The 27,567-nt window shown below is 51.0% G+C and overlaps 10 protein-coding genes across 10 annotated transcripts; 6 read left to right on the forward strand and 4 right to left on the reverse strand.

Moving 5' to 3' along the window:
* Window positions 1-1,469: 1,469 nt before the first annotated feature.
* On the forward strand, window positions 1,470-6,093 carry BDZ83DRAFT_589458 (uncharacterized protein; the record flags this gene model as incomplete). The annotated part of the gene is made up of 5 exons (XM_060506236.1): window positions 1,470-1,814; window positions 1,869-2,067; window positions 2,133-3,260; window positions 3,310-4,316; window positions 4,363-6,093. The coding sequence occupies 5 exons, from the start codon at window positions 1,470-1,472 to the stop codon at window positions 6,091-6,093; spliced, it is 4,410 nt and encodes a 1,469-aa protein (XP_060359672.1).
* Window positions 6,094-6,607: 514 nt separating this feature from the next.
* BDZ83DRAFT_589432 (acyl-CoA N-acyltransferase) lies at window positions 6,608-7,353 on the forward strand (the record flags this gene model as incomplete). Its single annotated transcript, XM_060506232.1, has 2 exons — window positions 6,608-7,064; window positions 7,115-7,353. The coding sequence occupies 2 exons, from the start codon at window positions 6,608-6,610 to the stop codon at window positions 7,351-7,353; spliced, it is 696 nt and encodes a 231-aa protein (XP_060359673.1).
* Window positions 7,354-7,466: 113 nt separating this feature from the next.
* BDZ83DRAFT_709593 (major facilitator superfamily domain-containing protein) lies at window positions 7,467-9,458 on the reverse strand (the record flags this gene model as incomplete). Its single annotated transcript, XM_060511573.1, has 7 exons — window positions 7,467-7,593; window positions 7,689-7,839; window positions 7,959-8,349; window positions 8,403-8,709; window positions 8,798-8,877; window positions 8,938-9,184; window positions 9,264-9,458. 7 exons carry the CDS (start codon window positions 9,456-9,458, stop codon window positions 7,558-7,560), a joined length of 1,407 nt encoding a protein of 468 aa, XP_060359674.1. The 3' UTR covers window positions 7,467-7,557.
* Window positions 9,459-10,626: 1,168 nt separating this feature from the next.
* BDZ83DRAFT_763672 (uncharacterized protein) lies at window positions 10,627-11,761 on the reverse strand (the record flags this gene model as incomplete). Its single annotated transcript, XM_060515219.1, has 3 exons — window positions 10,956-11,761; window positions 10,786-10,874; window positions 10,627-10,710 (listed from the first exon to the last, which is right to left on the reverse strand). The coding sequence occupies exons 1-3, from the start codon at window positions 11,584-11,586 to the stop codon at window positions 10,627-10,629; spliced, it is 804 nt and encodes a 267-aa protein (XP_060359675.1). The 5' UTR covers window positions 11,587-11,761.
* A 535-nt stretch (window positions 11,762-12,296) lies between these two features.
* Window positions 12,297-14,335, forward strand: BDZ83DRAFT_756795 (putative MFS monosaccharide transporter; the record flags this gene model as incomplete). Its single annotated transcript, XM_060514798.1, has 7 exons — window positions 12,297-12,396; window positions 12,479-12,914; window positions 12,977-13,368; window positions 13,439-13,709; window positions 13,764-13,886; window positions 13,950-14,044; window positions 14,106-14,335. 7 exons carry the CDS (start codon window positions 12,297-12,299, stop codon window positions 14,333-14,335), a joined length of 1,647 nt encoding a protein of 548 aa, XP_060359676.1.
* Window positions 14,336-15,272: 937 nt separating this feature from the next.
* Window positions 15,273-18,926, forward strand: BDZ83DRAFT_589433 (uncharacterized protein; the record flags this gene model as incomplete). Its single annotated transcript, XM_060506233.1, has 10 exons — window positions 15,273-15,628; window positions 15,693-16,137; window positions 16,468-16,586; window positions 16,655-16,765; window positions 16,842-16,968; window positions 17,023-17,649; window positions 17,710-17,763; window positions 17,842-18,502; window positions 18,554-18,742; window positions 18,790-18,926. 10 exons carry the CDS (start codon window positions 15,273-15,275, stop codon window positions 18,924-18,926), a joined length of 2,826 nt encoding a protein of 941 aa, XP_060359677.1.
* Window positions 18,927-18,949: 23 nt separating this feature from the next.
* Window positions 18,950-19,907, reverse strand: BDZ83DRAFT_756798 (fructose-bisphosphate aldolase; the record flags this gene model as incomplete). Its single annotated transcript, XM_060514799.1, has 2 exons — window positions 18,950-19,220; window positions 19,306-19,907. 2 exons carry the CDS (start codon window positions 19,905-19,907, stop codon window positions 18,950-18,952), a joined length of 873 nt encoding a protein of 290 aa, XP_060359678.1.
* A 474-nt stretch (window positions 19,908-20,381) lies between these two features.
* On the forward strand, window positions 20,382-21,524 carry BDZ83DRAFT_744502 (uncharacterized protein; the record flags this gene model as incomplete). The annotated part of the gene is made up of 2 exons (XM_060513160.1): window positions 20,382-21,082; window positions 21,149-21,524. The coding sequence occupies 2 exons, from the start codon at window positions 20,382-20,384 to the stop codon at window positions 21,453-21,455; spliced, it is 1,008 nt and encodes a 335-aa protein (XP_060359679.1). The 3' UTR covers window positions 21,456-21,524.
* Window positions 21,525-22,628: 1,104 nt separating this feature from the next.
* Window positions 22,629-25,462, forward strand: BDZ83DRAFT_589446 (OPT family small oligopeptide transporter; the record flags this gene model as incomplete). The annotated part of the gene is made up of 4 exons (XM_060506235.1): window positions 22,629-23,139; window positions 23,212-24,151; window positions 24,205-24,881; window positions 24,954-25,462. 4 exons carry the CDS (start codon window positions 22,629-22,631, stop codon window positions 25,460-25,462), a joined length of 2,637 nt encoding a protein of 878 aa, XP_060359680.1.
* Window positions 25,463-25,947: 485 nt separating this feature from the next.
* BDZ83DRAFT_723434 (S-2-hydroxy-acid oxidase) lies at window positions 25,948-27,188 on the reverse strand (the record flags this gene model as incomplete). The annotated part of the gene is made up of 2 exons (XM_060512560.1): window positions 25,948-25,983; window positions 26,049-27,188. The coding sequence occupies 2 exons, from the start codon at window positions 27,186-27,188 to the stop codon at window positions 25,948-25,950; spliced, it is 1,176 nt and encodes a 391-aa protein (XP_060359681.1).
* Window positions 27,189-27,567: the final 379 nt, after the last annotated feature.

Here is a 27,567-nt window from a genome sequence, read left to right on the forward strand (position 1 = left end):
ATGTACCCAAGCATGTACCTCACCGGTCTTGGTGTTTTAGATGGATGTTTCTAAGCTGTCTTGTTTCGAAGCCAAATGACTTCGTATGGAGCAACTACTTGGAGTACACAGGGCGAACCGTTTGCAAGAAAAAGTATGAAAAATCTTCCTACCAAGTGTAATCCATTTCGCACTTGATCAACCGCTGGAGCATAAGAGGAAATCATCGGCATTCCCCCCTGATCTCCCCAGACACCCAGCAAGGCTCCATCCTTGGTACATCGAAAAAGCGGACTTTGCGGCTACTTCCATTAACAACGTTCAATTTTGTTCTGCTGGATGATCGGGTCTACATGCCCGTTACACTCGATTTGGCAAAGTGCTACGCGCGGGGAATGGCCCGTGTCAAGGATCATCAGGTTCCTCCACGGTGGACCCCTGACAGGTCGCTTTATCATCATCAATCTAGCTTGGTGATGCGTTAAATGAAGACTTTTTGGTTGTTTGACTCAATTGTTGAGAGATTCCGTTCTCAGCGAAGCTTCATGGCGACTAAGTTACACCTGCAGGCGATGGGCATGTGAGGGTTAGGCAGGTAAGCTCCATTTCATCTTCCAGACCTCATTTAGCGATTTGGGTGAAAGTTGTATGATAATGCGTTGCCCTTAAGAGGAGCCAGAAAACTGAATAACGAGAGATAAAAGCCCACAGATAGACTTCTGTTCCTGACTTTTCATTTGCACTTGTTGCGGCTGAGAAAAATGGCATCTATTGAGAAATGTAGCCTTTCATGGGTTGTAGTCATCCAACAACATCTCAACTTCATGAACCCGCGATCGTTGAGTCGGTATCATAATTGGTACGCAGTATTTTATTTCACCAAGAAGCTACTGGGGACACTGCTTCGTCCTTTGAACCCTAAAGAAAAAAAGGGGATGTCCTCAGTCGCCTGCCTGTTACACCAGCCGATGCTGTGCCAGTGTGTATGTCTAGTGTTAATTGCAAATCACTGACTCAGAGTATTTATGTGCTTCGGTGCTCTAGGGGTCAAGAGTCTTATTGTGCCAGCAGTCCCAACTGAGGGTAAACAGAGTTGATGCAGGGCTGCTGTGAACGGAAAGTCGTACCTGGATACGACATTTGACTGGGTTGTGTCAGACTACGGTACTTCTTGAATAAGCGTCACTAGGCAAAAGGATTGGCGAGGGTGTGACCTCTGGGCTTCAGCTGATGCTGCATGTCAGCGTGAGTTGCATATCCGTGAGCCACCATCAGCGCGCCATCTCGCAACTAACTACCGACCAGGCGCTACTTGCCCTGTCTAGCTTCAAAACCGCCCCCAACTTCATGACTTTCCTTTTAGTAGTTCGACTCAATGCTTGAATGAACACCGACCACAAATACGACGTGACACCCCGTCATCAATCAAGTGAAACCTTCCATGTTTGCCAAATGCGCAACGAAGACCTGTACTGAAAGCAGATTTACCAATGACAGCCAGCGCCGCCCAAAAGGAAGTGTCGGAGGCGGTGACCAACGACAATCGCGATGTATCCGACTTGTGGAAAGAGGCCCTCAAAGCCTACAAAGGAATTGTAGGGTTCGATCTCGAGCGTAAGTTCGATAACGTTCAGGCGATGATCGATCAAGGCACCCACGAGATGGAGAACTTTCACAAGTTTCGCCATAACGACAAGAAAGTGGACAAACTGCGAAGCCTGTTTGCTGCTAATCTCGATTACATCGAGAAGGGCGCACAACAGCTCGTCTCGGCAGCCGTTCCAGCTTTCCCTCCGGCTGCAGCTATCGGCACCGCGGTCACCATAATGCTAAGCGTAGGTTGCGTCCTTCATCATTTGATGTTGTGACCAAGCTCATTCAGATTACAGGCATGCCGCCAAGTCTCGGCAGACTATGACATCGTGATGGTGTTCTTCGAAGACATGAACAGCTTTTTGCAGCGTATCACGATTCTCGAGACTAGACTCCCGAAACACAAGGGTTATCAGAACTGTCTCATGGACGTGTTCACGTCTTTTCTAGTCATGTGTGGCTTTGCGCATAAGTTCATCGAGCTAGGTCGTTTCAGTGAGTCCAGGAACAAAATGCAAGCGATGTCGACCGCTGATTCGAGGTTTCTAATCTTTCAATAGAGAAGTGGATCAGTAACCTTCTTCACGGCGAGGATAGCGAGCTAGGCGGCGCTCGTAAAAGCATGGATCTCAAAATTCAACGTCTCCAGCAAGCAACAGAATTTGCAATTCTTGGCAACACAGAAGAGATTCAGAAGATGAGCACAGAGTTGTTGACCAACCAAGAAACACACACTGCAATGCTGGAGAAGCAGATGCAGGTCATGAACTCGATTCGTGACACCACCGAGATGATCCAAAGTGACATGGCGAAGTTGCTGAAAGCCTTTAATGACCAAAAACGCGAAGCAAAGAAGGATCGTGGCAACGACCAACGTGGCAAGGCGGCGGAGCAAAATAAGCCTCCATCTGCAAAGAGGATCCGCAACATCTTGGTTGAGGTAGAGGGTGAAGGCCATGAGTACCACGTCTTGAAGGAAACACTTGTCAAAGACACTTGCACTTGGGTGTTTTTGCAGTCTGCATGGGACGAGTGGCTGAAGCAGGGCCAAACCGACCACTTGACTCTGGCCATCACTGGAGAACCTGGCACTGGGAAAAGTCACATCGGGCTCACAGTCTACGAACGGCTGCTTAATGAAGCTATGAACGACACTTTGAAGCTTACGTGCGCCGCACATTTCTACTTCCGGGAACAGTCGTCCAGTCTCTCAAACTTCTGCAACGCCATCACAACTGTCATCATCCAAGCTGTCGAACAAAACGCTTCACTCTGTGAGCTAGTCAATGCAGAGGTAATCAAGGATGATTTCGACATGGATTCATATGTCGCCGAATCACTCATTCGTCAGATCTTGGTTCCCGCGTTTGGTAAAGCCTCCAAATTCAAGCTGGTTCTGCTCTTCGACGGGCTTGATGAGCTCGATGATCTCACCGAGTTTCTTAACTTTCTCAAAGTGATACGCGAGGAGAATCTAAGAATTACTGTGGCCTTTACGTCCAGACCCAGGGTTCTTTCCAGTGTCAAAGAATTATCATCCGTGCTCGCGGTCAATGTCACCAGGGAAAACCAAAAAGAAGACCTAAGAGCGTTTATCTGGAGTCACATCAATTCCTTGTCTATCATGAGGAAGTTCGATCGCTACATCCAACAACGTATTGCCGACAAGGTCGAGGAGGTAGCCCCAAGTAAGTTCTTTATTCGACCGAGATGTACTGTGGCACACTAACGACCTAGACTTCTTGTACGCTTCGCATATGCTTGCGCATTTTGACAACCTAGGCCGCGAAGGGGCTGTTATCCGGAACCTAGAGAAGCCATTGCCATCAGGACTTCATGGGATCTATGAAGGCTTGTTGACCGACTGCTACCGTCGAACTGAACTCGAGCACAAGCCCATTGTGTCTAAGCTTCTTCATTGGCTTGCCTTCGCTTTCCGACCATTGACATTCAACGAAGTAGTTTCACTGGTACGATTGTGGATGAATGACGTCAACTTCGACCTGGAAAAGGTTCCCGAACCCTTCGAGAGCTTTCTTCAGGTTGGTGACCCTGGTTCCGATGCTGAAGAACGCGTCAAGATTCAGGCTCAGGGCGGATGGGGCACGGCAGTAAGCGAGTTGGAAAAGACGCAGACAGCGGTTAACCGCGAGGCCATCTACAATGATGGTGAGCTGCCGGTGAAGTTCAAGGAGCGCTCGATGCGATCGTTCTTCATTGAAGAACCTAACAAGACCGACATCCACGCCCGTCGCATAAGGCCCTCGGAGACTCATCGGCAGATTTTTCTAGATTGCACCAAACTTGCCTGCACTACAGGCCACTATGCATTCCCAATTTCCAGTGCTCTCAGTCGTTATGCAGTGGCTCACATTGTATCACACTGGTTTCACATTGACTTCGAAACCCACACCGCTGAGGAACTAATCGAGGTCATGGAGGCGCTAGTTTCCACTTTGTCGAACAAAAAGTCGTTCTCTCGGATGATGGAGTGGACTGGGTCCAGCTACTCGAGCACCTTCACCGATGAAGTTTTCGAAAGAATCTCTAGATGGATTCAACTCCTCAGTGTCCACAAAGAGCAACTAAGCAAAGATGCGGTTGAGTGGTGGAGAATCGTCTCAGAAAACCCGCGGAACTGTTTGATCTCTCTCGCCAAGGCTCACTTGCGGCAAACTTACATTTCCCTTAATGTCGACAATGCCTTGGCTTCTTACCGAAGAGCGAGGGATGCCATTAAGACCGTAGGTTCTACCTTATCCTCCTTACGATCCTCACTGACCCGAGTAGACCAACTTGGACCCTCTTCTTTCGCAGCAAGCCAAGAAAAACTACGAAGATGAGATCGGAACCATGGGAGGATCTCTGACCGAGAAGCAAGGTGTCCTCGGCATCGAAGGTCTCTTTGAAGACATCAAGATTGAACCTGCGGGATACCGCGCACTTGCTTCTCTCATGCTACACTTCAAATACTTGAAACCTGCAGAGACCTTGTGTCAAAATGCCCTGGATGGCCTCAATGGGACTCTCGACATCGTCAGAACTAGGGAGCTAATGTCCCGAATTCATTTGGAGAGTGATGCGCAGGCCAGTCATCGAGATATTCTCGAGTGTTTCGAAAAGATGAACGACGAAACTGTTCCGCTATCTTTGCGCCACACTGTATGTATAACCAAGGCGAGGGTCGAGGCAAAGCTAGAGATGAACGAAGCAGCCGCCATCTCTTACGCTCACGCAAGATCTATCGATCCGACAACTATGATGGCTGGGGAAATTCTGAACGAAGAACTTGATCTGTTCTCGGAGGAGGACAGCAAGCAGGGCTTCATGGGCGTTTTGAAGAATTGGAGCCCGCTACAGCGACTGACCTGGCTCTGTTGGGAATACGACGACTACCACGACGAGAGATCACGATTGCACCGTAATGCTGCTGTCCAGTCCGGAGAAGTTGATTTCGTCCTCCAATTGTACTTGGACTCCATTCAGTACTTGGAAAACGTCAATGCAGCCGCACCGCTACGAATCGATCTTTCGCTGCTCTACCAGCATGTTACCGGGGACATCGAGGCCGCAAGACTAGCTTTGGATGAGGTTCTCGATAGCGGTTCAACAGGCTATCCGTACGCCATCACGGATTCGTCACCCGACTATACTGTTACCCGTGCAATTGACCACTACAGCGAGTTGCTTTATGGAATCTTCCGAAGCTCCCACGACCCGAACCACAAGACGGAATTGCTTATTACTGTTCAGAGGCTCCTTGACCGTCCGCTCGCCCTGGATGTACTGCCGACTTCAATCACGTATCTCACTTTCCGCCTGATCGTTCTTTCTCGGATGTATCTGAAGTTGGGCCCCATAACCAAGTTTCAGGACACTCTGCAGGGTGTTTTGATCAGCTGTATTGATGCACTAAGTGACACAATCAGTTGGAATGATGCAGATAATCTGGTCTGTCTATCGAAGGCTCTTCACATTCTTGGCGAATCCATACCCAACGGCCAAGAACTAAACACAATGGCGCGCACTATGTACTCTGCTGTGTTCTGTCACCTCGACCCTAAGGTCAGGTTGATGGACGATGAGGGGAATAACGATTCTGACGATGACGCTGGAGATGATAGAGAGTCCGCAACAGGTGTGGAGGCGGATGAACGGCCCACCGACGAAGGGGACCTCATTGAAGGCGCTGAACTGTTCTGTGATGGGACATGCGGCCAGAAGTTTTCTTGGTGGGGGAAGAGATCCGCTTACGCCTGTATGATCTGTCATGACGTACTCTTCTGCGCAGATTGCTACAACAAGCGAGCCTTGGATGGGGATGTCGGGAAGCAACCTGACGCCATGCCGACTTGCGGTAAACGCCACGAGTTTCTCAAGCTACCTGTTGAGGGCTGGAGAGGAGTCGCAGATGGGAAAGTTCTCTTGGAGGGCAAAGAAGCGGTAGAATTTGGCGAGCTCCTGAAACGGACACGAGCTGTTCTTTGCAAGGAGGCTTGGGTGGAGTTTTGGACAAATTGATTCATGCTCTTGTAGTCGCTATTGATATACAACGGAAGGAATCATCCAATGATACCTAATTTTTGCAAACTTCTGAAAGTGCGTGAAGGTTGCGGTTTCAACATATGGAAGGTAGCCTAAACAAAACTGCTTCAACACACTGAAGAAAGAACACCCTCAGGTTTTTGCGATGGGTAATGATGTTCTGGATACTTAAAAGCACCAGTCCAATATATCGCCTCGCAGTATTCTTCTTATCTGACCCCTGGTCCCCTGTTGCCTAGACGGGAGGTGAGGACACATGTAAGCTTACTTGACTCCCTTGTCGCCATTGAGAAGGACAGATTTACACCACCAGCATCCAGTTTTTGCAAAAGTGCAGCCGTTCTGCTCGTATAAAGTGGCATAGCATGACATGAATCAATGAATGCTAGATAATTCCCAGAATCCGGTGCAACTTAAAATTCTTCAGTCCCAATTTGAATCATTAGACGAAGCAATTCGAAGCCTTACGCAAATCTTGCAATCCTCAAACATGGCATTCACTATCTCAGCCGTCACCTACGACGACGCTGCTGTAGTTTCAAAAAACAACATGACAGCCTTCTATCACACCGATACTCATTGGCGCGCTCTTTGGAAGTCGACGCCTTTGAATGAGATAATCGAGGGCGCCACAGCTCGTATGCCGCACAGCCTCGCCGGCGGTAGGGAGAAGAAGAGACACCAAAAAGCCGTTGTTGACGATGGCGGTGAAGTCGTTGGCTACGCACGGTGGATTCTACCCGATGATGACCACCGCATTTCTTGGCCCGAAGCAGCTGTTCGCGAACCCAGTCAAGAGGAAGTCGACGATTTCAGGGCAGCCTTCCAGGCCAGTACAGATGGCGACTCTATCAGTGGTATGGACGGAAAACTACAAGCTGCTCTTGGACTGCCTCTTGAGGAGGCTGAAATTGCCGCGATGCGATCACAGGAAGGCCCATTCCTGGGTATGAACACTATCTCAATGACTATTCTCATATTAGCTGACTTGCAGCAGTTCTTGACTATCTTGCGGTGCACCCAGATTACAGGCGGAAGGGGATTGCTTCAGCTTTAGTGAAAGAGGGCCTAGAGCAAGCTAATGCCGTCGGAATGAAAGTCTGGGTAATGGCTACTAAGACTGCACAGCCGATGTACGAGAAGCTGGGATTTGAGCTCGTGGATACCGTCGAAACATCTGTCACAGAATTCGGAATTGCAGAGCCGCACAAGAAAGCCTTCTTGATGAAGAGATAGAGTTCGACCCCGCAGTACTGGGCTTGAATTTCTCGGGCTCAAGTGCGGTAAAGCTGGGAAACGAATGTGTATAGTTATGCGCTCTCTAGTGTCTATGGTCTACCAAGATATACGCCTCAAACGCCTCGTTCTTGCTTCATGCTTTTGTGCCAAAGGCAAAATGACCGCCAACGCCCTCGTCAAATTTGAGCCTGCGATAAGCTCTTAGTATGTGTAGCGGAAGTCTGATGCTTGGGTTTCCTGCAGTGATTGACCAGTTAGCAAAGACTTCCAAAACATAATTTACTCGATCAATCTGGATTTTCATCGAGAAGGTGGGTTCCGAGACAACTTACATCCGACGCTTCGAGCTCAACCTCACCACGCTCGGCCTTCGCGTTCCAATGGCGGAAGTAAAAGCTCAAGGCAATAACAACCATGACATTCAGAACCGCGCATACCAAGCAAGTGCTCAACCCAGGTAGATAGTGAGGCTTGTCTTGGCTTCTATTCATAGGTTAGTAAGTTACTCACCTCTGCATAGAAGAGATAATTCGATATCAAGAAGGACCCTAGCCAGGGCGCACACTTTGCATAGAGATAGCCTAGGTCTGCGACACACGTACCTGAAAACAAGAGAGCCGGCAATGCCACCGATCCCGCTAACGCCGACTACCATGGCACTGCAAAATGCCCGCTTCCACTGTCCTCGGATGTTGTTCGCCTGATACGCCATGGTCGCCGGCACGGCGCTAACACTCCCTGCGGTGATGAGAAAGACACCCAGGTATCGGACGGCAACATCGCTGTGGAAGCCCATCAGGCAGGTCCCAACAATCGACAAAACCATATCGCCAACAATGATAGGGCCTCGAAGCATGTATCGATCTCCTAGCCAACCCGTGGTGTAAGTGATGATGGCGGCGAACACATACGGCGGCGCCGTCAAGATCTGAGCTTTTCCCGTGTCGAAGCCCATGTTGTCTTTGAGGATGATTGGCAGAAAAAAAGACAGCGCTTCACAAAAAGGGGTCAACAAACAGTCTCAAAAGTAGTCTCACAAAACTTACAGAATATGACAAGAGCATTGTTGAAGTAGATGATGGACAAAGCCCAGACTTTGATGTCAGCCCCGCCTCTGAGGAATTTCTTGATGCTGAAAGGCGGTAACTCCGCATCTCCTCTATCAGCCTGAACTCTCGAAATTACCCAAGCAGTTTCCTCCTGGGAAAGAAAGTTCCAGGCGCTTTTTTGAGCATCCGGAAACCCAACGAGGAGGAGATAGCCAACGATGCCGATAGCGCAAGTTATGACACCTTCTATGATGAAGATCCATGACCAGCCTCTGAGGTTTGCGGTCCCATCAAGTTGGGTGAGCTACAAGAAGGGTATGTTCAGAAACTTACTCCACCAGATTTGAGAGACAGATATCCAAAGACTATTGCTAAACTTGAGTTGGACTTACTCCGAAAGCCAAGATTCCCGCAAACGCAGAGGCAAAGCAGACAATCATGTAGAACACCGAGTACCGTTTTCCAACTTCGTCTGGAATTCATTAGCACAAACTTAACTTTTCCAACTCCCACTTGAGAGGAATGGACTTACAACGAGTATACCAGGTGCTCAAAAGGTAAACGCAGCTAGGGAAAAATCCAGAGTCGAGCGCACCAAGGATCACTCTCAAAGCCACGAGCTGGCCCCAGTGCGTCAAAAAGCCCATTCCAATTACGATGCCACCACAAATTATTGTGATGGCCGTGAAGTAGGCCCGAGGGCCCAAAGTTCGGCCAAGAATGACTGAGACCGGCTGAAAAGTAATATAAGTCGTGAAGAATACCAAGCTAACGACCGACTATTAAAATTGATTGTTAGTCGTCTCAAGACACGCGTCTTATCAAAGAAAAGAGGGTTTGCCAGGGTTTAATACTTACGTAGCGGTTGCCATTCAAGTCTAAATCTTCTCTCATGCCGGCAACGGCCGCGGATGGAAGGTTCGATCGGTCAATCACAGAGAAGCAGTACAACAACCCGACAGTTGCGACAAGACGAATATCAACTCGCCTCATGATTCTCTTCTGCTCAGCAAAAGAGAATCCATGAGTTTCCTGCCCCGTTGCTGATTCCATTATGTCGAGGTCGTTTGGTACCGAACTGCCCTGGTCAGGCGTCGTGGCTGGTTTCATGATGCTTTTAAGTGAAGACATCGTTTCGATATTGTAGTTTGTCGTCTTTGTGGTTGCGAGAGTTGTTCAGATGCTGATAGTGAGTGAAACGAAAACATTGTGTGAACATGTCTGCTTTATCACTATTTTCTCTTGAATTATTTGTCCCCCCATTCACTGTGTTGATGTTGAACCTCGCCAAGGGTTGAGATCCTTCACCTCTCACCCTCCGTTGATTCTCGAAACATCACGATCGCGATTCACGACGAGGGTGCTTCGTAAAGTTTACTAAGGCACGTGAAGAAGGATGTTGGGTTGTGACGAATCATCATGGTGTAGTGAATCAGAAAGAGATAAGCGACGATGGCGCGCGCGCGCGCGCCAGAATTTGGAATTTGCTCGGCCATGAGCGGGCCATCCGCATGGGAGAGAAAAAAACCTGACTTAGGTCATTCCCACTTTCCGGGCTAAAGGGACTTGGTTTTCCCCGCTACCCCAGTCAAGCGGTCTTTGAGAGGTGCTGAAAATAGCGGTACTCGAGAGGAAAGACCTTGTTTCCTCCGTCAAAGAGAGGAAGTGTTTCATTCCTGCCCGCTGTTCGTGTGTGGAGGAAACAAAAACATTGTGTTGGTTGCCTCATTGCTGCATGCTCGCGCAGGTCATATTAATCAACCAATCAGATACAGAACCCTGACATCTCTAAATAATACTTCAGAGGCAGAATCAAGCCAGACGAGCCAAGTACTATTCCAGGATCGACTTAGGACTCGAAGGATTCACTTGCGGAGACTAGTGAGTGAGTATCCGGCCCATCACAGTAAGCGACGTTCAGTTGATGTGGGAGGGCTTCGTCTAGAATTGAGCTCGTCTCGATTGAAGAAAACCACGACGGAGTCCGCAGGCAAGATGACAATTAAACATCCTCTTCCGGGAATTTTCAACGTCTAATGAACTACTCTGCGGGATACTGAACCTGGACGAGGAAGTATGCGGTGTTGTCGTTGGCTTCCTTGGTTTAGCGTCGGGATCGGGGTCATGGATTGATTCCCTGCGGTTATTCCGGGTATCTGCAGGCTCCGTCATGATGCAGATCACATCCAGTCTGTCGGACTTCCACCAGCCTGGTCATAGGCTACGGCAATGTGTATCCGCCATCGATCACAACGTTCGATCCTGTCATGTAACAGCATGCATCACTGGCAAGGAAGACATAGAGCTATCGATCCAGAAGAACATTAATTAGGGCTGTCCATGTGTCATGTAATGCGGGCTCGGGGGATTGTTCACTCACTCCTCTTAGCTCGGCAGGATGACAAACCCGGCCACCTGGGATCATTGATAGCCAATGCTCCATCAGCTCTTTCGGCTGCTTTGTCAACACTGCAAGGAACACGGTAAGCAACACTGCACGTGGTTTTGGTGCCAAATATAGGACTTGGGGGAAGAAAAACCACAACTGACTCTCGGTGAGGATGTATCCAGGCGACACACAATTGACACGAGCAAAATTGGCCCATTCGACGGACAGACTTTTGGCAAGCTGCACGACCGCCGCCTTGGAAGCATTGTACGCAGCCTGTTCCTGGGGCACATTGACCAAAATAGCGCTCACGGAAGCGGTGATGACCAGGTTTCCTCTCCCTTGCTTTTTGAAGATGTTTCCCACAGCCTGCGCAGTCCACATGACGCCGTCGTAATTGACGCTGTTCATGTCCTGCCATGTCCTTTCCGTATACTCGAGCGACTTAACATTTGCGCAGACGCCCGCGTTGGCCACGGCTATGTCTATGCGGCCTCCGCCGAACTCGCTGGCGATCTGGTTGATGGTTTTCGCAATGGTGTCTCGGGACGTGACATCGGATCGGTATGCCTGGACGCGAACGCCTGTCTCTTTTGCGATTCGAGCAGCTGTTTCGTCGGCTTCGGTGTTGGTCTTGTAAATGAATGCGACATCTGCGCCAGCCTCTGCCAGCCCGCGAACGACTTCGGCGCCAATTCCCCTCGAGCCTCCAGTCACAACCGCAATCTTCCCGTTGAGGGAGAACTGCGTGAGGATTGGAGCGTACAAGTTCTCGGGTTGATAGAGAGGCATGTTGAGAGACTGCTTCGTAATGGAGTTCAATTATTCCCGGACTGCTTGGTTCGCATTCTAATCAGGCTGGAATCCATCGTCTTGGAGGCAGTCTTATATACCGAAGACCTCTATCTAAATGTTCGAAGCCATGTAAGAGACACCATCTCGCGATGAGAACAAATGGTCTTTTTCGAACTCTGAGGTGGCTCAATGCAAAGCTCCCCATCTGTTGACAGCAGGCTGTGTGAGTGTCAACTTGTCAGAACAAATACGGGTCAAGTCTGTGGCCATCTGACTCCACGCTATCGATGTCCCTGCCTCCGGGAGATTCGACAACCATAGCAGCGCCGCCCAGCAACCGAGCGCTCGTCTCGAGGGAAGACATGGGCACTGCTAGGCCTCCCACCGGTCACTCCGCGAGCTAGGACGTTTGAGAGATTGAATGGCATGATCTGCTGCGTGATACCAACCCATTCTACGTCCCCCATGGGGTTTCCCCGCGTTGGTCCAAGGTATTTCGGTTCTTGGGTCGGACTACGTCACTTTGATGGATTAGATTAGTCCGAGCCGACTAGGACGACTTCCGATGTTGGTTGAAGTAGTAACATTCTGTATAACTAGAAAAAGACACTCAGACCTCTGACTTGTAACATAAACTATTTTGTTATTCGACTCCGACTAGGACTCAACAGAAAACTTTGCATCCATTTTTTTTCACAATCGCTACGATGGACCAACGTCACGCGTGGATGGTGACAGCGAAGTTCGAGAAGAGAGCTCTTCTCATCGCTGTCAACGCCCTTGCCGGAATGTCAATTTTCTTCTTTGGTTAGTCTGACTGTTTCAACTCGTGCATACATCGAAATTATGTGCCTGACGGGACGGAAATGCTGACAAACTTGATGTCCAGGTTATGATCAAGGAATGATGGGCGGTGTAAACAACGCCAAACACTACATCGATCTTATGAAATTCGGATATGTCGGCGCTGATGGTACTCCGGTCGTGACCGACACTCTCCTTCAAGGCGGCATCATGTCTGTCTTCTATCTCGGCACTCTTATCGGCTGTATGGTCGGAGGATCCATCGGCGACCGATTTGGCAGAATCAAGACTATTGCCATTGGTGCTCTTTGGGGTATCTTCGGCGCGTCTTTGCAGTGTACCGCTATGAACTCGAATTGGATGATCTGTGCTCGTCTTCTCAATGGTATTGGTACCGGCATCCTTAACGGCATTGTGCCTGTCTGGGCATCGGAGCTCGCGGACTACACTTCTCGAGGTGCCTTCATTGCAATGGAGTTTACTTTGAACATCTTTGGTGTTGTCGTGGCTTATTGGCTTGGGTGAGATTCAACTGGCAAATCGAAAACGTGGAACATGAAACTAATCAAGTTGTTCGACACAGATATGCTGTCAGCTTCATCGACAATGGCGAGTCGGCTTTCCGATGGCGCTTCCCCATCGCCTTCCAAATTATTCCGCTGCTCTTCTTGCTCTTCGGATGCTTCCTATTCCCCGAGTCACCTCGCTGGCTTTGCAAGGTCGGCCGAGATGATGAATCTCTCTACATCTTGCAACGGCTCCGAGGCACCCATGATGGTATTGCCGAGGCGGAACTTGCGGACATCAAGGATGTCGTCAGACTTGAACAATCGGCCGAGGGAACCAAATACCACCACATGCTCTTTGGTCTCAAGTGTGGAAAACTTCACACAGGCCGAAGAGTGCAACTGGTCATTTGGCTGCAAATCATTCAATGCTGGACCGGTATCGCTGGTATCACCATGTACGGCCCGAGTAAGTCGTCAGCTCACTTCAACTCGTTATTGTGGACGGAAAGCCCCTAGCTAACCAGAGCCTCGAACAGCCATCTTCCACATCGCCGGTTTCGGTCCATCCAAAGCCCTCTGGATCTCTGGTTTGAACAATATCTTCTACATGTTCGCCACGCTCATCTGTGTCTTCACCATTGACAGGATTGGAAGACGTTGGACACTGTATTGGGGTTCGGTCGCCCAAGGCATTGCCATGTTCCTTGTCGGTGGCCTATCCCGCGGCGGTCTGAATGCCAGAGCTGTTGGAAACGACGACGTTGCCAACTCCTGGGGAGCCGCAGCCGCTACAATGGTTTTCCTTTAGTAAGTGATCTTGACACATTCTTCACACTCCGTCGATGACTGACATTTCCGAAGCACATTTGTGTTTGGCGCAACTTGGCTCACTGTACCTTGGTTGTACCCGGCGGAGATCTTCCCGCTGCAGGTCCGAGCCAAAGGTAACGCCTGGGGCGTCGTTGGATGGAGTATTGGTAATGGGTAAGGCGCCAAAGTCTTTGCCTAACGTGGCTCAAGGCACGTCGCTAACTCCAAGATAATCAGTACCTTAACGCTTGTTCTTCCATACATCATTGGAGCCATCAACGAAAATGCGATGTACATCTTCGCTGCCATCAATGTCATCAGTATTCCAATCGGTAAGCTGACAAACTCTACACTCTGATTGTCTGTCTTCGTCTACTGACTACGTTATCTTAGTGTGGGCTTTGTACCCTGAGTCGAATCAAAGAACTCTTGAGGAGATTGATTTCCTCTTCGCCGCAGACTCGCCATGGACATGGGATGCGGAGAAGAAGTTCAAAGAGCTCAAAGCCGAACACGAAAGTCGTGTTGGTGCCGTTCGCGCAGCTGTTGGGGGCGATCTGGAGAGCAAGGGAGAAAACTCCAGCACCCATGTTGAGAAGTCTTCCGGTTCAGAGATCCAATGATTCAAGGATACTAGGCGCTTTTCGAGCCGCCCCTGCTTTCATCCACACAGGGGTTACAGGAGGACAAGTGGACTGTGGAACAGGCTTGCAGGAGTGTCTGAAGGTCAGAGGAGGACAGCCGGGCCTTCGTGATATAAGACTCTAGAGCCAATAGCCAGTATGCATTATTATGTCAAATTTTATCTGCATCTCACATTGTCTTTACAATAAACAAAGAAGGCTTCTTGGAGAGCTGATCGCTTACAACCAACTACTGGACACCTCTTTTTCATTTTTTTTTCTTGCTCTTGGCTTAGATCTCACTTGGCCATCTAAGAATGAAAAGCTAGCAGTCCGTCAGTTCCCGTGACACCGGCCTCATGCCATGAACCTGTTGCCACGAAAATCTCCACATACCATATGGAGTTCGGACACATGAGCCCTAGTTCATCTGGCCATACCGCGGTGCATTAGCTTGAAGTTTCTCACTGGTCCTTGACTTCTGTAGGTGCCAAGGCAACATAGGTAATGCAAGCGACTGAGGCGAATCAAGCCAAAACAAGTTATTCAATGAACTACCTGACTTGTGACCGATAGTTTATCAATTGAGTCCTGAACTTACCAGCCCTGCCCGAATAATACTAGCGTGGTTTAGCCTGAAAACGCGGTAGCCTTCCTGACACGAGTATTTCAGGTCCACTTTCATGCAGCCTCAGTTCCCTCGAGACGAGGGTGCGGGGTAAGACAGTTGTGTACCTAGATGTGAACATTCCGATCCGGAGCAAGTCAAAGCGCGGAGGATGAGGCTAAGCGAGGAGAGTGGGCAAAGTCAACAAGATTACACCGCGGCGGGTTGAACCCTGGCTTGTATGATTTAGCTAGAATCATTTCCATTAACTGCTGGTCACGCTCCTGCAGATTGAGATCGAAAATCGTCATATTCACGCGTCAAAACAAAATGGCTTCATCAAGTTGGCGGCTGCTGAAAGGCAAAACAGCCTGTATCACGGGAGGCACAACTGGCATTGGCCGTGCGATAACACTCGAATACTTGAGACACGGCGCTAATGTTGCAGTCAACCACCTCGGCCTCCCTAGCGACGAAAGACACAGACTCAGCCTCATCGAAGAGGCAGAAAAGATCAGAAAAGATGCCCCCAGAGATTTACCGACGGGCGAGTTGATTGAGCTTGCAGGCGATGTGACGGACCCGAATACCGGAAAGGGTCTCGTTGCCGCAGCAGTCAAGAAATGGGGTGGACTGGATGTATTCATCGCGAACGCTGGTATCTTTAAGCCAGCTGAGTTTCTCACGTATGTTTTTCTTGGTACTTTACGAAGAGATCTTGGGAGCTGAAGCTAACGAACTCACGAATAGACTCGAAAAGGAAGTCTTCGATAAAACAATACACGTCAACGTCAACGGCGCATTCTACTCGTGCCAGGCAGCTGCGAACCAGATGGTCAAGCAAGGACGTGGAGGATCAATCATCGGCATCTCCTCAATCAGCGCTCTGCAAGGTGGAGGTCTGCAGACTCACTATACTCCGACAAAAGCAGCGGTCCTGTCTATGATCCAGTCAATGGCAGTGGCTCTTGCAAAGCACCGGATCAGATGCAACGCTTTGCTCCCTGGCACCATTCATACACAATTGGCAGAGGAAGACATGCAAAACGAGACGAAGCGCAAGTATCTTGAGCAACGTATTCCGATGGGCGTGGGCAAGCCTCATGATCTGGCTGGGCCGGCGGTCTTCTTGGGTTGCGAGGAATTAAGTGGATTCATGACTGGATCCCAGATGCTGGTGGATGGTGGCATGTACGTTCACTTGCAGTAGTTTTTTTTACACCTAAGGTAGTTTCCGACGTTCGGTACAGAATCTGAATGTGGCACATTCTACGAGATCACATTGTGCCATAGAACAAAAATAAAAGTAAAATACATAAAAAATAAATAATAAAACACCCCCATACAATTGCCAAATCCCAGCCTTTCCCCAAGCGTGCAAAGCACCAGGCTAGTGTTCATCCCACCAGGATCCAGTCGGAGACCGGCGTCTCCACACCGGGTGCGTCGAGCCGGAGCCGTCTCCAACTTTTAAGCGGGACACTCCAGGTTACCCCGCACTAGCGTCTGCCCCGTGCACACATAGTACGTACAGCCAATTCTCCAACCAGTCGCGACTCTTCGCAACTCCAAGTGCCAGTGTTCCCTGTCGCTTCCACCTTCCTATTCCTCATCGCACCACACGACTCGACGTTTGTGCATGTCGTTGCCCGAAATCCTGGGACGGCGGCCACACATCAAATCCATTTCCCATCTGCACATTACCCCTTCAGCTTCAATGGCATAAATATCATCAAGATGGGCGCTGATGATGAAGATTCACAACCCTACTTCACCCGTGGTCGCCTCAGTCGTGGCCGCGGCCTCAGAAACAGCACCGGCTGGTGAGTACTATCCCTATCCTAGATCTGGAGAAAACTCTTCGTAAACTGTCTCAAATCTAATACTTTCTTCTCGCAGTGCAACATGTCGCCGCCGCCATGTCAAGTGCGACGAGAGAAAACCTATATGTGGTGGATGTGAGAGAACCAAACACAATTGCCTCTACACACCGAGGCGGCCACCAAACAGAAAACGGTCTGGTCCAGTCGTATCAGTCACCCCGAATAGTGGTACTCCCAAGTCCACGACGCCTCGAGAGCCTCAATCGCCTCGGTCTCCCAGTCCATCGAATTCTGAGTGTCAGCCCGTCATCTGTGATGACGAGCCAGCTCCTCTACCAACAGTGGCGCTCGGAGAACCGCACACATCAAGCATAGCGAGCGCTACCACAATAGCACCGTCCAATGATGAAGGCATAGATACATCTCATCAAGCCAATGATGGTGATAGACCAGCTTTCGAACAAGACTCTCCAGAGCAAGTCGACGCGTTATGCACGGGCATCACACCACGAGGCACAGCACGAACGTCCAGCTCATTTGGGGCAAATCTAGAGAACGCCACCGCCATTTGGGTCGACCTGCTTCTCCAAGATGCGGCCATGCAAGAAATCGATTTCACTAATGTCAACTTTGAAGAAGGCGTCGATCTCTTTGCAAGCTCGGTCGTGCAATCACCTGCAGTGGGGCGCGGTTTGCCAAAGACCAGTGGAGAAGGCCTCAGTCCTACGCCATGCGCCTCACATCCCTACTTGCATGAGAGATCTCCGACACTTGATGAATACCAGTGCCTTGAGAAACAGGCTTGGCGATCGGCAACGCCTCTGCCAATCCAGGCGCAGGAGCATGTTGTTTTCCAAAACTTTGTGCAACACATTAGTAGATGGGTAAGTTGTGAAAGCATCCGCTTGGAGCACACTTGGAGTAACGATCCCCGTTGGCATTAGATGGACCTATTCGAACCTAGACGTCCATTTGGAACTCTTGTTCCTCAACTTGCAGTACGTCAATCACCCATCCCTTGTTTCGAGTAAAGTTTGGAAACAATCTGCTGACGAGGGTCTATGACACACTTTTAGATGCATAATGTAGGGCTGCTCAATGCCGTCCTCGCCCTATCTGCACGCCATCTCTCTTTGAGTACACATTTAGATGGCACACAGACTCGAGACCCGAACGACGCACTGAGATACTATTACAAGACCCTACACTACATCCAAGATGCGATGCAATACGATACATACAAAACCAGCCTTGAACTCCTCGCGACCAGCGTCACTGTATCGGCATACGAGATGCTCGATGGCTCGAGGCAAGATTGGGAGAGACACCTCAAAGGAGTATTCTGGATCCAAAGATCGCAAGTTATACACGGCGATTCCATGGGTTTGAAGCAAGCTGTCTGGTGGGCGTGGCTATGCCAAGATGTCTGGGCCGCCTTTCGCGAGAAGCGTCGTCCCTTTACATTCTGGCGGCCACTGAAAACATTAGATGATCTTGGCCCATCTGAGTTGGCAGCGCGCTCAGTCTACTTTTTTGCTCACGTGGTCGCATTCTGCTCGCACGAAGAGACCGAAACGGGGAGGAATGACCCTCATGCGAGGATCGCGGCGGCCGATACCTTGAGAGAAATGTTGGAAAGTTGGAGGCGACACCTGACGGCCGAGTTCCAACCACTCCCCTACCTGAGTGCCCCTGATGACATCTTCGAGCCAATCTGGATCAATCCTCCGGCGTTTGGTAAGCTCAGCTTTCCAGAATTTTGCGGGCAATCATAATGACCATACACAGCGGTAGCTTTCCAGATCTACTACTGCTCCCACATCCTGCTCCTTATGAATGTACCTGTTCTAGGCGGGCTTGAACAGTACACGCAGCAGCGGAAGCGTCTGATGGAATGCGTTAAGAAAGTCTGCGGTATCGGCATGACATTGTCAGACTATCCATCAAGTGTCTTGTGCTCTCAGTGTCTATTTATCGGTACGTCTACCCTTCCGTTCTAAGAAACCGACTCTGATCCAACAAAGCCGGCATACCCCTTGAGAATAGCAGAGAGCGGAATTGCGTTCTCAATCTACTAGAAGCCTGCCACGCCCGATCAGGCTGGCCTGTGAAGCCGCTCGGCGAGGAATTGAAGCTCCGATGGGAAGCTTCCGACGCCTAATAATACCCAGAACCGACTTCCATTCATGCCTGTCCCGCTGAACCACAAATCTCCATCCACTCCTTTGTCTGACGGATGACATTGCTCGCACCCTCCTCGATAAGCGTAGTATGCGGTAGTCGCATGACCTGCGACCGGAGATGGGTGTAATAGTCGTCCAGAACAAGCCTATTGACGTTTATCTTTGTCGCGCCCGCAGCGATGCACTGCTTCATCAGATCGGGCGGGAATCCGTTGGTGCCGTGCAGAGCCACCCTGACTCTGCCGGCAATCTGGGCGCGTATCTTTTCGAATCTGCAAATCTCGTTATCAGCATCCTTGTTCGGGAGGGTGCTTTATCAAGTATCCATCTGCTGCACGCCGAAGGGCTTCTACGTACCGTTCAAAGTCCAATTGCGGACCCAACTTTCCGTACTCGCCGTGTACATTGCCAAATGCCGGGGCGAGGGAATCTACACCCGTGGCGATAAACTCGTCAACTTCCTCGGCGGTCGTCTTGCTAGCCTCCAGCCCGGCCGTATCCATGACGCCGTCTTCGGCACCTTCTATCCTCCCGGGCTCGGCCTCGGTGGCAATCTTGCGTTCGTGGCAGTACTTGACCCATTTGGCCGTCTTTTCTAAGTTTTCCGCCTTTTCGTAGTGGGACATGTCGACCATAATGCTGTCGAACGGAAGATTGTCGGCTGCATATTGAATAATCTTCTCGTCTTGCGCGTGATCAAGATGAATCGAAATTGGGACGGATACTCGAGACACAGCTTCTTTGGCGGTCCGGACAAGCAGACCGTCGGCGAAAGTGACCGCCCAAGGGAAGAATTGGATGATGAGAGGCGAACGCGCTTCTTCAGCTGCGGTGACGAGGCCGTGGATCTGCTCAAGGTTATATGCAATGGCCGCAATCACTCCGTATCGGCCCTTTTCGGCCTTCGTCAGGATCTGGATCGTCCTGTTTTCATCTTTCCAGTTTGCCGGCACAGTCATGATTGCAACAGATGCGTTCTTGGAACTCCGCTTAATGTATATGTCTTGTGGAACGATTGCAAAGTTCCAGACCAGACCGGGCCAGACGTCGAAATTTGGCTGTGTATTTCAATCATATCTATGGGCCGATGAACATGGTGATGATGTGTAATTGTGTTTGCAGTTGTATGTCATAGGCGCGCTGCGGGCATCCAGTGGGGTCAACGTCGTCTCGAGGGAAAGTTCGGACCCCGGCCCCCGGCACGATCTGATCTGGAGGCGGAACGGACGATCTTAGTTTCGCGGGGTGAACTCCGTAGTTGAACTGGCGGGTTCCGAAGCTTCTCAGCTTGAACTTTCCATGAATCAGATCATTCAATAAGCAGGCTCGCATACGAGTCTTGATCGAGAGGCAAACCTCAGTCTAGCGAAGTCAGCCCGTTCATTCATTTCCCAACGTAGATCACCACTTGCCATCACAACGCACGGTTCACAATGTCAACAAACGCAGACAAGCTTGATTCATGGCAAGTTCATGACGAATCATTTCGGGAAATCTTTGGTTCAAGCCCATCGCTGGATCTCCTACTCCAAGTCGACTCGTATGCCTTCGCTCACGAAGCCGGTGTCTTCATACCCTCAACCGATGACCTTTTCATCACGAGCAACCAAATCGTGGATAAAGATGGCGCGAGAAAAGTCCAAGTTTCCAAAATATCGTTGCCCACCGGTGGGAAGACTGTAAAACATGAAGAGATCTCATGTCCAGAAATCGCGATGGGCAACGGCGGCGTTAACTACGGTGATGACATCCTCTTCTGTGCCCAAGGCTCGATGACACGACCTAGCGGTCTGTTCAAGATGTCAAGAACACCGCCGTATGCGATTGAACCAGTCATCACTTCTTTCCATTCTCGGCCCTTCAACTCGGTCAACGATGTTGTCGTCAGCAAAGATGGAAGCATATGGTTCACTGATCCGCCGTACGGCCATGAGCAAGGGTACCGCCCTCCTGCGACCCTGCCTAGCCAAGTCTATCGCTTTGATCCGGCGACGTCTTCTATCCGGGCTATGGCGGATGGTTTCGGCAGGCCAAATGGAATTTGTTTCTCGCCTGACGAGAGAACTGTCTACGTAACAGACACGGATCTTGTCCACGGCGATGGTACGGTAGACGGCAATCGGGCTTCGACAATGTGAGTTATTGACCCAGAATTATTTGAACAGTACTACCATTCTTAATTCGCGGACTAACAACACAGATACGCTTTTGACGTAGAACAGCGCCACGGACAGCCCGTATTGCTGAACCGGAGACTATTCGCATTCGCCGACGTCGGTATACCAGACGGAATCAAGTGCGATACGAACGGAAATGTTTACAGCGGATGCGGGGATGGCGTAAACGTCTGGTCTCCGGGTGGTGTCCTGCTCGGTCGTATCCTCGTTGACGGTGGTGCCGCCAACTTCTGCTTCGGACGCGGGGGCGAGCTCTTCATACTCAACGAGCATCGTCTCTGGAGAGCACAGTTGAGTAAGTCGGTCAAGGGTGCGCTTCTTGGGATCTGACATGTTTGACAGGATCTGGCCCGGTGCTTTGGTGTAATCTGCTGTGGCTGCATGGCGGTCAGTCACCTGAAAATGGGGAGATGCATCGGGAACGACGTCTTGTGGCGTGCATCGTGGCACACTTTTGCTATATGGAAGTCCGCCAATTGCGGGTTAGCTACTATATGCATGAGTGTTGATATTGAATACTAGTGCCAGTCTAAGCCCGCAAAGCAAACACATTTGCTATTCTGTCATGCATTCGGTCTGATTGTGCTTTACTCAGTGACCCATTGGATCTCATCGGGTAACATGCTGTTCCTGTGCTACCCTGGAAAGGCGTGATGAACTCCTCCATTTGGCCAGTCAGAATTTCCGAACAGGATAGACTTTTGCACATTCGACTTTCATCGATGCCGGTTGGTGAGATAATCTGTCGAAGAACGACGTCTCTTCCCATTTCATCAGCAAAGGAACTCGCATCTTTTATCAAACGCAAGATATCGGAACATGCCCGTAAGCCCTCAAGCCCCAAGGACCGTTGTCAATCCCGCAGCTATCCGCCGGTCCAACCCCTCTTCTATCTTCGCTCTTTTTTTATCGTCCGGCGTCGCATTCTACCGTGGCGAATGGCCAACTGCCGTTGGTTCAAACACCAGTCGATAGCGCAAGTACAGGGGCGCTGATCCTCGCGAACGCATGCACCCCGCAGGCCATGTCTGGCAGGTCGGGTTATTTTGGAGAGAGAGGGGAGCTCCGAGCCAGGAGAGCATGCGGGGGTGATACCGGATAAGTCTGGCAATGGGACGATCGACCCCCTTCTGTTAGACGGCGTGATAGCGCAACGTTGATCTGGGAGAATGCAACGTTGTTGGATGGACAATGCAGCGCAGCCCGGCTTGGATGAGGAGATAGGTGCGCACCGCGCACTCGTTCCGTTTGGAGATATGTTTCCCCCATGTTGGACGAGACCTATCTTCTCGCCCGATAGCTGGGCCGAGACCCGACTCCCCCGCCTTCCGCCCGCCACACAACTCTAAGTTGGACGATGATTGCAAAGGTATATAGCCCACGTGAATTCCCTTGAAGATATCATGAGAGATGATTATTTGTTCCCAAAAGATTTGCTAGTCTTTTGACGAGTAAAGCTTTCAACGGACCCGGCAGTACACGGCGTCGATTCCTCGGGTAACAATGTCCGGAAAGGTGGAGACCGTCGGAGAGGAGCCGACCCCGGCCCGGGAGGAGGATATCGAAAAGATCCCCGCGCGGGTGGACAACCCGGAGCAAAAGATCTCGGATCAGATATCCCACGAGAAGCTCGAGGAGCTGGCACCCAATGGAGAAGGAGAGTACATTCTGGAGAGGATCAATGAGATGACGGAGGAAGATGCCCTCGAAATCATTGAAGAATCGGTCGAGTTCTTCAAGGACGACTGGAACTTCCCTTCCGATATGAGAGAACGAATGAAGAAGCTGCTCGAAGGGCCGAAGAAGTACGGGGAGAACTACGACCGCGATTTGAGAATTGATGCCGTCATGATCCGCTTCTCCTCGCCTTACCCTGGTGTTCGCGCCGTGGCCGAGATTCTAGACGACCAGAGCGTACCCATTGAGACATTCCGCGCATATTTCCTAGGTATAGGCTGGGCAATCATCGGAACTTTTATCTCGACGTTTTTTAACTCAAGGTTCCCTGCCATCAGTGAGTGCCACGCCTAGTCAATCGTCTCATACGGTTTTCCTCGAAATTCTTGCTAAAGCCAAGTTTGTGTAGGTTTAAGTGGTCAGGTTATCCAGATCCTGCTGTTCCCATGCGCCAAGGTCCTCGAGTTCGTCCTCCCCGACTGGGGGATCACCGTCCGCGGCACGCGGCACTCTCTGAATCCAGGACCGTGGAACTTCAAGGAGCAGATGTTTGCGACCATCACGTACAACATTGCCATCTACACCACCAATAGTTACGGCATGATCCTGGTGCAGAAGTCACCCGTCTACTACGGTCTCGACTTCGTCAACTTTGGGTACCAGCTAATGCTCACTCTCTTTGTACAACTCATGGGAATGGGATTCGCCGGGTACCTCCGACGGTTCAGCGTGTACCCCGTCAAGGCCCTCTGGCCGACGATCCTGCCAACAATCGCCATGAACAGAGCGCTTACTAGGCCGGAACCCAGGGAGAACATCAACGGGTGGACAATCTCGCGATACAAGTTCTTCTACGTCGTAACCATCTGCATGTTCTTCTACTACTGGTTCCCGGGCTACATCTTCACCGCTTTGGCGACGTTCAACTGGATGACCTGGATCTCGCCCCAGAACGTGACGCTGGCAATCATCACAGGATCCTCGCTGGGTCTTGGCTTGTTCAACCCCATCACCACGTTTGACTGGAACGTTGCGACTTCGTCGTATGCTGCTTTGGCACAGCCGTTCTTTGCGACGTGTACGATGTACATTGGTGCCATCCTGGGCGGAGTCATCATCATTGGTATCTACTATACTAACATGTACAACACGGCGTACCTCCCAATCAACTCTTCATCTGCGTTCGCCAACGACGGCACCCCGTACGTGGTGCAGAACGTGGTCTTCAATAACCAACTCAACGAGACCGCATACCAAGAATACTCTCCCCCGTTCTATTCGGCCGGCTATCTCCTCACTGTTGGTGCCAATTACTGCTTCTATCCGATCTACTTTTTGTACATCATGGGGTTCGTACTACAAGATGCTCACTGCTATACTCAATGACTGACATGGATCGCAGAAACCAATGGAAGACAATCTCCCAAGCATACATCGACTTCTACAAAGGCCTCCGCCACGGCAAGGGCAACTACGAAGGCGCAATGGACATCCACAGCAGACTCCTCGCAAAGTACCCCGAGGTCCCAGACTGGTGGTTCCTCATCATCCTCGTCGCCGCCATCGTCGTCTCCGTCATCTTCCTCAACATCTACCCGCTCGGCACCCCCGTCTGGATCGTCTTCCTCATGATCGCCATCAACCTCGTCTTCGCCGTGCCTCTTTCCTTCCTCTCCGCGACGACGGGCACGAACCTCGGCCTCGGCGCCCTCATCCAGGTCATCACGGGCTATCTCCTCCCCGGCAACACCAACGCTTTCCTCTTCTCCCAGACGCTGGGATCGTGGGCGCTCGCCGGCTACGGCGACAATTACGTCCAGGATCAGAAGATGGCGCATTATGCCAAGATTGCACCGCGCGCGGTGTTCCGGAGCCAGATTGGGACGATCATCATCACTTGCTTCGTGGCTGTGGCTACGCAGAACTTCATCCTGGAGAATGTCAAGGGGCTGTGTACCCCGACGCAGCCTAGCCGATTCACTTGCGCCAACGATGGTGCTCCTCTCTACACGAACAGCTTGATGTGGGGTCTTCTTGGCTCAGAGCGCATGTTTGTGTCGTTCTACCCTATTCTTAAATGTGAGTCTCAAGTCTGCGTGATCGCAGTTGTGATCTAGATGATGTAAATTACGTGTGCTAACGGTTGACCAGGGTGCTTCCTCTTCGGAACGCTCATTGCCATCGTCTTCCTAGTTGGACAAGGCTACGGGCCAAAATACCTCCCCGGCGTCCGAGAGAAGCTACGACTCAAGCTGAGTCCAAAGACATTTGCTCGTCTGGACAAGACTCTTTTCCCCTTTGTTGCTTCCTTGCTGTGGCTGAACCCGGTTCTTGTAATCCAGGGCATTCAGCATTGGGCACCGTCAAACTTGTCATACAAAACACCTGGCTTCATTCTCGGATACATCTTCATGTACTGGCTTCCCCGACATCGCCTGGCCTGGTGGGAAAAGTACAACTACGTCCTGTCAGCTGCCTTGACTGCTGGAGTCGCCGTTTCAGCGCTGGTCATGTTCTTCGCCGTTGGATATAACCCAATCGCCTTCAAATGGTGGGGAAATACGGTGAGCGGTGCAGGAGTTGACGGATCCCAAATTGGAATTCTTCCCATTCCTGAGAGGGGGTACTTTGGGCCTGAGAAGGGAAGCTTCCCGACATAGTGGCCAATTTCTTGACCCTGGGCGCGAGCAGGAAGAGGCGCGAACCGGTCACTACCCCTCAACTTGAGAAAGAGTAGAGAGCGGGATAGCCGGGCAACAAAAGGTGGGGCCGAAGCCCGGTGAGGGGCCGTTGTCACGGGGCTCAATGCAGTTGGGCCACCAATGTTTGACATTGATGGGCCCCTTAATCTTGACAATGTACCAAATGATATCCCACGAACGTTCACTCATATTGACCTGGTTGCGACTTGAATGGAAGGAGTATTGAGGAAAGCTGACGAGACATAATCATGACGCTTTTCGTGCTATGTAAATGTGTTCAAGTATGGACATGAAAGTTGACCCCTAAAACAGGTCGAAACATCAATGGAGTGTATTTGGCCCCAATCCGAATGAGAACGCCGTTTCTATCCGCAGCAATGCTGCATGCAATGCACCTCCCAGGCCGACATCCCCGGCTTTATGATACGTTAAGCGCATAGTCCTTACTGCTTATCGAAGAGGTAGACATTCTGCTCGAGCTGGCGGAGGTTGAGCTGCAACTAGTTAGTTCTACTTCTTCCCTATTTGACTTCACTCGACTTACGAAGCTGGTGCTGATGTTGTGAACATCAGTCGCACCCATCTGGGCTCCATCACGGACAATCTCAGTCTTCATGATATTGATGGCCTTGGTGACACCCGGAAGACCGTAGCAGTTGGCGTACATGAAGGGACGTCCCATACCGACAGCCTTGACGCCGAGGGCTAGAAGCTTCAAAACGTCATTGCCGTAGCGAACACCGCTATCGGCGATAACATCAACCTTCTTGAAGACTTCGGGGGCGTTGCGGTAGATCTCGTAGGCGATCTCGAGAGGGCCAGGGGTGTGATCGAGCTGGCGGCCGCCGTGGTTGGAGATGTAGATGGCCTTAGCACCCTTCTCAACAGCAAGTAGGGCCTCCTCAGCGGTGGTGATGCCCTTCAGGATTATGGGCAGGGAGGTCTGGTTCTTCATCTGGTCGTAGATGTCCCAGGTCAGAGCAGAGGAGACGGAGTTGGCGTTCGTGGTGTCGTAACGGGCAGCACGGTGACGGACAGAGTCGCCGGGGGCGTCAATGGTCCAGACGATGGCCTTAGCACCAGTGCGTTCAGCGCGGCGGATGTTCTCCCAGGTAACGGAGAGGTTGGCGTTGGTGTAGATCTGCTGGAAGATGACCTGGGGTCCGTTGAGGGTACCGTTGACCTTGCCGGTAGCGATCTCCTCAATGGACTTAGAAGCGTACATGGACGGGATGTACAGGATGTTCTCGTTACCGGCAGCGCGGACGAGGTTGAGCTCGGCGTCCGGGTCTCCATAGACGGCGCGGGCGGCGGGCGCGATGAAGAGCGGGGCGCTGAAGTTGTAGCCGAGGATGGTGGTGGCCATGGTCTCGTTGAGCTTGGTGACGTCGCTCAGGTGCTTGGAGCGGAGCTGGACCTTTTGCCAGACGTCGAGGTTGTGGCGGTAGCTGTACTCGCCGGCGGTGCCGGTCCGGTAGAAGGAGTACTTTTGGTTGTCGAGGTGCTGGCGGGCCGCCCAGTCGAAGTCGGGGATGGCGCGGATGTCCTTGAGGAGGGGGAGGGAGCCTTTGGTGTAGTTTGTGCTATCGAGGTAGGTCTCGAAGCCGGTGTCGACCTCGTTGAGCCAGGGCTCGCCGGCCATGGCTATAGCCAGGAGCTGCGTGGCGATGACGAAGGACTTCATCTTGTGCGGTACGTAAGGAACGTGGTTAAAGAGTGAATTAATGGAAGTAACTGACGATTCCTGCCAAGCGACGTAGAAATTCTCCTCGAGAAAGTACGGCCATCACAAAGAACTTATATGTTGCCCTTTCTGAAGGATCCGCCAACAAACCCCCCTCCCCCTGATCACGATGATCTCCATCCTACTTACACCGCTGACCTTGTCGGCGCATTCTATCCCCGGCGGCCTCAGGGTTGGGCCGCATGGGCTTTAGAAACCAAACGGTACTGGTTCATCTCATGTCTTGTCATGTCTTGGGGAAAACAAACATGTTGGGTCTTGATCCGAGTCAACCGCCAAGTTGGAAACTAGGGCCTCCCTTGCTGCACGAGTCGAGAGG

This window comes from Colletotrichum acutatum (genome assembly GCF_030867785.1).
Source record: "Colletotrichum acutatum strain CBS 112980 chromosome Unknown BDZ83scaffold_139, whole genome shotgun sequence".
In the NCBI taxonomy this organism is placed as follows: domain Eukaryota; kingdom Fungi; phylum Ascomycota; class Sordariomycetes; order Glomerellales; family Glomerellaceae; genus Colletotrichum; species Colletotrichum acutatum.